The 7,902-nt window shown below is 36.3% G+C and overlaps 1 protein-coding gene across 5 annotated transcripts in view; it reads right to left on the minus strand.

Moving 5' to 3' along the window:
- The window catches only part of Ptpra (protein tyrosine phosphatase receptor type A), a 133,885-nt gene that overhangs the window by 67,427 nt on the left and 58,556 nt on the right, over positions 1-7,902 (minus strand). For all 5 annotated transcript variants that reach the window (XM_010611013.3, XM_010611014.3, XM_019205555.2 and 2 more), the window contains exon 2: positions 601-679. In XM_010611013.3, the coding sequence (XP_010609315.1) occupies positions 601-673 (73 nt within the window). In that variant the 5' untranslated portion in view covers positions 674-679. The remainder of the gene's footprint in view (positions 1-600; positions 680-7,902) is intronic.

Consider the following 7,902-nt stretch of genomic DNA (forward strand, 5'->3'; position numbering starts at 1 on the left):
CAGAAACATCACATGAAGAAAGTGAAGCTCAAAAGTTGACACAAAGCAATAAGCTTTAATAAACTCCTCAAACATTTGTTCAAGCAAAGACACACACACACACACACATACAGAGACAGACATACACACTTTTATCTAATTAATGTTGGACCTTTCTTACTTCCTCCAAAGGACTACTATTTATAGGAAGCGGAAACAAGAATCTTCAGAGTCAGTATACACTTTTAGTATATGAGTTGCCGAAGTGAGCACAGTATACACTTTTAAATTTCAATAATTTCTTTTACCTTTCAGGAAAACACACATAAACTTTCAAATATTTAAAACAGAACAGAGTCTGTGCAACAATGCTGAAGAGTCAATACAAGAGATTACCAAAGACAATTGTTTTGCCCTCACTTTTTCTTTTTGTATAGCTGGGAGGGATTCATGCATCTTAGGCAAGTAAGTGCTTTGCCACGAGCTACTTTTAAAAGTAATAAAAGCAATAATAAAATTTTAATATTCTTTTCTTTAATGCTATTTGTTTTCAAATTTGGGTCATTAAGAGTAAAAACAAAATTCTACTGCAAATACTAGCCTTTTCAAATGACAACTTACCTGTGGTAGTGTTATTGGCACTGACACATATCAGACCACTGCCAAGCAGAACAAGAATGAACCAGGAATCCATGCTGACCTGGAAATAGAAAGTCATATTAGATGTAGTCCGAGATTATTAGAACTATGTCTAAATGATTCCAAATACCAAAGCATTTTGGGCAGCATCTCTCTGGCTATTAAAGGATGTTCACAGGACCAATGATCTCTTAGGAGCCTAATAAGTACATTTACCAAAGACTTCAAGTACAATGTGAATCATTATACAAATGAAAATAAATCTTTGGGGGAAGAGACTATTGGGCATTGAACCCAGGACCTCACGCATGCTGGGCTTACATTTTAATAATAATTGTACTACAAGAGCTCAATCTCATTTCTGAGTGAAAAGAAAGCCTTAGGACTTTGGACTTAGCATTATGAACCTGGACTAAAGATGGTGTTTTAAATAGTTGTTAACCATTCAGGCAAAATTCTCCATTATCTGAAAATTGTACAAAAAAAAGATCTCCAAGGCTACTCCATGCCCAACAGAACATTTTGATTCTCCTTTCCTTCTCTATATTTAAAAAATAAGGAATGTGGCCAAGGATGCAGTTAGTGGCACCATGCCTGCCTGGCAAGCGCAAGGTCCTCAGTTCAATCCCCAGTACATGGGTTGTGGGGGAGATAAGCAATGTGGATTTGTAAAAAGAATAAACTCTTCTGTATCTATGTGTGTATATGCAGAGAGAAAACTATTTTAAAAGTAAGCATAATTGAGAATTATGTTTTAACCAAAATGTAAAGATTAATAAAAGAAACATGCTAGGGAAGAATACTTGATACAACCTTGCAATACTATAAATGTGCAATAAAAATACGTGTTAAAGAAGAAAACTGTCAGGATGTCAGTTTTTTCCAAAGTTGGTCTACAGAATAATATGATCTTAATAAAAATCCAAGTAAATTATTTTATGCATAATGATAAACTATTTCTAAAGTTTATATGAAGAGGCAAGAGATTCAAGAGAGTCAACTCAATGTCAAAGAAGAGAAAAGTCAAGGGACTGACATCAAGTTAATACAAAACTACACTAAGAGAATGTGGCATACAAAAAAATAGGTAAAAGTCCTGAATAGACACTTTACTAAAAATGATGTATCATGGAAAATAATCATGTGAAAAGAAGCTGAGCATCATACATTATTAGGGAGTTGAAAATTAAAATAAGATACCACTACATATCTATCAAAATGGCCCAAATCCAAAATACTGACGATATCAAATGTTTGTGAGAATATGGTACAACAGGAGTATTTATTCATTGCTTGTGGGAATGCAAAATGATAAAGTCACTTCAAAAAACAAGCTAACGACGTCTTATAAAACTAAATATACCCTTGTCACATGACCTAGCAATTGTATTCCTTGGTATTTTACACAAGTAAATTGAAACATTATGTCCACACAAAACTTCCACAAAGATGTCGATAGTAAATTATTTGTAACAGTCAAAGCTTGGAGGCACCAAAGTTCAGCAGGTGAACAGATAAACTATGGTACACATCAAGACAATGGAATATTAGTCATTGCTTTAAAAAAAAGCTAAAGTCATGAAAAGACATTAAAGACACTTAAATGTGTATTACTTTGCAAAAGAAGCCAATCTGCAAAAGCTATATATATCATATGATTTTAACTACAGTAGTCCCACCTTATCAGTCCTTTTGCTTTCTAGTTGTTATGTGGAATCAACCACAGCAGAAAATAGCAGTATTTGTCTTAACTCTTTTGATTTTGAGAGAGAGATTATATTCATGGAACTTTTATCGTACATTGTTAATCTTTTACAGTGTCTAACTTATAAATTAAACATTGCACAGATAATTTTTAGGTCAGTGACACTCTTCTGTATGATACTAACAATGGTGGATAGGTGTCATTATATATTTGTTCAAATTTTTCCCAGCCAATGCACTGCTGTTTTCTCACTTGCCAAATCTACAAAATATTCGTAAGAGTGAACTCTAATGTAAACTATGGAGCTTGGATGATAATGTTGAGTTGACGTAGGTTCACTGACTTCAACATAATGTACCACTGTGATGTGTAATGTTGAGAATGGGGAAGGTGGGGCATGCGTGCCAGCAAGAAGTATCTGGAACTGCTTAATTTTCTGCCCAATTTTTCTGTGAACCTAAAACTCTCTACAAAGTAATCTGTTAATAAAAAGGAAATGAACTGGGTGTACTGTCACACATAAGACAAAGTGTTAAAACAAAAACATATCAATATTGAAAACAGAGATTCCGCAATTTTTTTTAAATTTTAAAGGTTTACTTTCAATTGAAAAAATGCAAAGGAAAAAACAAATATTGATGGAATTTGGACAGGATTTGTTTTTTTGTTTTTTGTTTTTTGAGACAAGGTTTCACTATGTAGTTGAGACTGACCTGGAACTCATTATGTAGCCCAAGCTGGTCTCAAACTCACAGCAATCCTCCTGCCTCAGCCTCCCAAGTGCTGGGATTACAGGCGTGCGCCACCACGCCTGGCTATGGATTTGTATGCATGAATTAGGGAATGAGACATTTGGGGAGATCCATGTTATTAACAAGGCACATGCACAGGTCAAACCAGAGAAACCACAGTGAAAGCCTCACTTTTCTCAAAGACATAAAGACCCTCAAGAAACTCTTTTTACTTCCTGACTCCCAGAGACAACTCATCGGCAACCACATCACACCTTTCCACAGGTCTATTACAAGCATCAGGAAATAGGGTAAGTCTTCATTCTTCAAGGCATTTCTGTAGTCTGCTCTAACACTTTCTGTTCCTGAAGGATTTTGCCTTGAGATTTCTTGACAAGGGAGACATAATGTAACTCATCATTTCTTCCTACCCCTAAGCCATGACATTCACCTGGATGACTTCCACATCCACACACATGACAGCTATAGCCCACATCTGGTAAGCCCTTCAGGTCTTTGACTTCCTCAACTCCAACAACCTTACACCTCCATTCCACTTAGGCCACCCACAGCAATGGCTACTAATTTTGTCATCATCCAGAAAAGCTCTCATACAGAATCTGAATCTTACCTTTCCACTCTCCAACCATGCTTCCTATTCTTATGGTTTCCTTTCTGTTATGTCTACTATACTTGTCTAATTTTCTTTCCATTCTGTCTACCCTGTCTTCATTTCTTTCTCTAACAAACTAAGAAAAGTCAGTGTCAGTTCATCCTCATGTTAATATCCTAAATTCTTTTGCTACACTGCTCCATTATGTCAACATATAAAAACAACAAACCAAGCATGGTGGTGAATACCTGTAATCCCAGCTCTCAGGAGACTGAGGGCAGGAGTATCGCTCTGAGTTTGAGGCCAACCTGGGCAACACAGTGAGTTCAAGGACAGCCTGCACTTCAAAGCAAAACCCTGTCTCAAAAAACCAAAACCAGGGCCAGGGATTTAGCTCAGTGGTGCCAATGCCTGCCTCACAAGCACAAGATCTCGAGTTTGATCTCTGGTACAAACAAACAAACAAACACCCCCAAACCCAAAACTAAAATCCACCAAAACCCACAGAGCAACAACAAATAATCTAGAACAGCCAGCCCTAAACTTGGATTATCAAGTGCTACTTAGGAAAACCAGACAAGCCCTAAGATTGGCACCACTACAAAGCACCATTTTTGCTTCAATGGAACCCTGAACACAATCTTTTTGCATTTCACAGTCAGAATTTCCAATTCTCCATAGCAGTAATTTCAAACTTCCTTTTTCCTCCACAATCTCCTACACCCTTGGCTGTTGGCCTTTCCCACATTACCAAGAAAACATAAGTGTTTGAATCAGGTCACTGTTACCTCCTAGTCATTCTATGTAAAAATTCCTCCTTCTTTGTACCTTTCTCCAAAATCTCAGTCCCTGAGGAACCTGGCCCTGTTGAACCTCCACCACTACTCCAGACTTAACTTCTTTTTTTTTTTTTTTTTTACCAGGGATTGAACTCAGGTCCTTGCGCTTGCAAGGCAGGCCACCAAACCACTGAGCTAAATCCCCGGCCCCCAGACTTAACTTCTTTTCATACCAGTATTTGAATGCTGTTAAGAATTTCTTAAAAAAAAAGAATTTCTCAAAGAAAAGATGAAAAACTCCTTTCTTTGCATCTGTATCCATCCTCCAGCTATCTTTCTCTCTATTCTGCTTCATAGGCAGATTACTAGAAAGAGATGCCTACATGGCAATCTGGCTACTTCTTTTTCACTGTAACATTCAAACAACTTTTTTCAGGCCAAGGATTTAGCTCAGTGGTTCCTCTGCCTTCCTTGCAAGCTCAAGGTCCCAAGTTCCATCCCTGGTACCAAAAAACAAACAAAAAAAAGGTTTATTTTTAACCAAAGAATGACTTCCTTAGAAATACTTGCAATTCATTCACAAAGGTCAGTTTTCATAATGTGAAAAACATTATGAAAAACATGTACTATCAATGAGGAAAAAGTAAGAACCAAGACACATCATGTAAAAGTACAAGTTCCCAGAGCTGGGGATTTAGCTCAGTGGTTCTGCCACCTGCCTTGGAAGCACAAGGACCCGAGTTCGATCCCTGGTATAAAAAAAAAAAAAAAAAAAAAAAGCACAAGTTCCCAACGATGAATGTAAATGTAGTGTATAACCTAAAATGTACCAATAAAAGAATTTAACAGAAAACAAAACAAAAACACACACACACAAAACCCATATACTATCAAATATCTGAAGGAAATTAATCTTCCTAGTCATAATCTACATGATGCTGGAACCTGTGCACACAGGGAAGGGGTCACAGGTGATTTAAAAATGTTAGTGTGGGCTGGGAACTTAGCTCAGTGGTTCTGGCGCATGCCTCATAACCACAAGGACCCAAGTTCAATCCCTGGTACTAAAACAACAACAACAAAAAGTTAGTGATATTTCAATTTTTAAATTTCAAAAATGAGTTTGGCAGCTATTTAACAGAAAGTAATATAGACCTATTCTGTGATCCAGTAATTTCATTTTTATATATATTCCTGAGAAGCAAAAATATGATCACAAAACGATTTGTACAACAAGAACATACATAAAAAACTGAAAACAATCCAGATGACAAACATTGATTCCTCAGCAATAAAAAAAGAAGTATCGGTACACACAAAATCAAGGACAACTCTTTAAAAAAAAAAACACAACACAGTGAGTGAATAAAGCCTTGCACAAAAAGAGTGTATTAACGTATGATTCCTTACATGAAGGTCTAGAACAAGCAAAACTAACCTATGTTGGAAAAAATAGAACAGTTGCCTAAAAAGAGATCAAAGATTTCAAAGGAACATGAGTTTTCTTCTCAGACAGCAGTTATACAGGTTGATTAACTTTAATCTAAATGCTTGGGCCCAGATTTTGGATGTTTGCATAGACTCTACTAGTGGAGCAAAGATATTCAAAGAGTTCATGAATCTGGAGGGTTTCCTATTTCAGATTTTTAGGGTTAAGGATGGTCAGTATGTATTCTGTACTTTGACAGGGGAACCGAATTATACAGACAATACACACTTTTCAGAACTGAATGAATAATAATCTATGATTTGTGCATTTTATTTTATATAAAACTTGCCTTCCAAAAATGTTCCACTGATAAACAAATACTGTACTCTAGTAAATGATACACATGATTAAGTATTTGGCAAGTACACTAATATGTTACTATGAAATACCTAACTATAAAATACATTAAGTAGGGGAAGTGGGAAGAATAGGGGAAAGGAAACAAGGGACAAGAAAAAATATGAAAAAAGGAAAAAATAGAAAAAAAGTGTTCGTAAATAGGGGAGTGTGGAGGGGGTGAAAGGAGGGCAGGGCAATGGGAAAAAAATGAGAACCAAAACCTGTCATGTAAGGGCACAAGATCCCAAGGATGAATGTAACTAACTGTACTGTATACTTAAAAAGTACCAACAAACTCAGTAAGATAAAAAATAAAAAAGAGTGCTTAGGTGAAAGAAGGATAAATAGGTGGACAGATACGTAATAAAGCATGACTACTAAAATGTTATATTTGAAAAGTTTTATAATAAATGACTGATAAAAATAATCAATTCAGGGAGAACTGATGTTTTTAAAGGACTGCATTTTACAATCCTGAAACACAGTATTTTCTTTATTCATTGTTATGTTGCCCTATTTTTTCTGTCCAACGCATTTCTTTCTGCATTTATTCTGAAGTATTTTGTAAACTACTTTTTAAAAAGTAAAGCACGCTGATTATAAGAAGCACAAACAGAATGGAGGGGTATAAAGCTAAGTATAGGTTTTATTTATCATCTACTATCCTCTTCCTTCTATATCCTTCAGAAATTACCTGTACTATATTACACATATAAAAATCTAAATATTATATATGTCTGTAAGTTACATTTTTACCTAACTAAATCCTAACCCTTCCATATAGCAACTCTTCTTGTCAATAGGAGCATAGTGTTTCATCATATGGATATTGTTATGGCTTGGTTTAGATGTCCCCCCCAAAGCCTCACTGTCCTAGGTTGCACTTTGTCAGAGATGGCTGAATCTAGAGTGTGTGACTGATTCATGGTGCAATGCCAGGCCCAAGGCACTAGGATCAAGGGTGTGAATGCTATCCACCTTAGGTATCTGAATAAAAGGGGCAGAAAGAAGACTTTAAGGTCCATTGTTGCTTTTGCTCCCTTGTGGGCACCATGAACTGTTGTTCTCCTTTAAAATGCCCCTCTGCCATGTGCCACTCTGCCTTGGAGCCAGCCAACTATGGGCTGAAACCTCTATGAACAGTAAGCTAAATAAACCCTTCTCTCTTTACATTTGGGTGCCGGGTATTTTATCTCAGCAACAACAGAAAAGTAACTAAGACAGATATACCAGAATTATTATTATTATTATCATTATTATTATTATTGTATTTTAAAGATAGGATCTCACTATGTAGTCCAGGCTGTTCACCTGCTTCAATCCCCCTGTCCCAGTGCTGGGATTACAGGTACCCCTCCATGCCTGGCTACGAGAATTATTTTAGCCAGTCTTTCTGTTTGATTTTGTTAAGAGTTGACTGTATAATAGTTGGGATGCAGTGCAGTTGTAGAGAGCTTGCCTAATGTGTGTGAGGCCCTAGTTTCAATCCCCAGTACCACCAATAAAATCAGATTAAAAAAATAAGAGGGCCAGGGATTTAGTTCAGTGGTTCTGTTGCCTGCCTCGCAAGTGCAAGGTCCTGAGTTTGAGCCCCAGTAAAAAAAAAAAAAAAAAAAAAAAAAAAAAAA

The sequence above is a fragment of the Fukomys damarensis genome, unplaced genomic scaffold (assembly GCF_012274545.1).
Source record: "Fukomys damarensis isolate Sample0158 unplaced genomic scaffold, DMR_v1.0_HiC HiC_scaffold_7, whole genome shotgun sequence".
In the NCBI taxonomy this organism is placed as follows: Eukaryota; Metazoa; Chordata; class Mammalia; order Rodentia; family Bathyergidae; genus Fukomys; species Fukomys damarensis.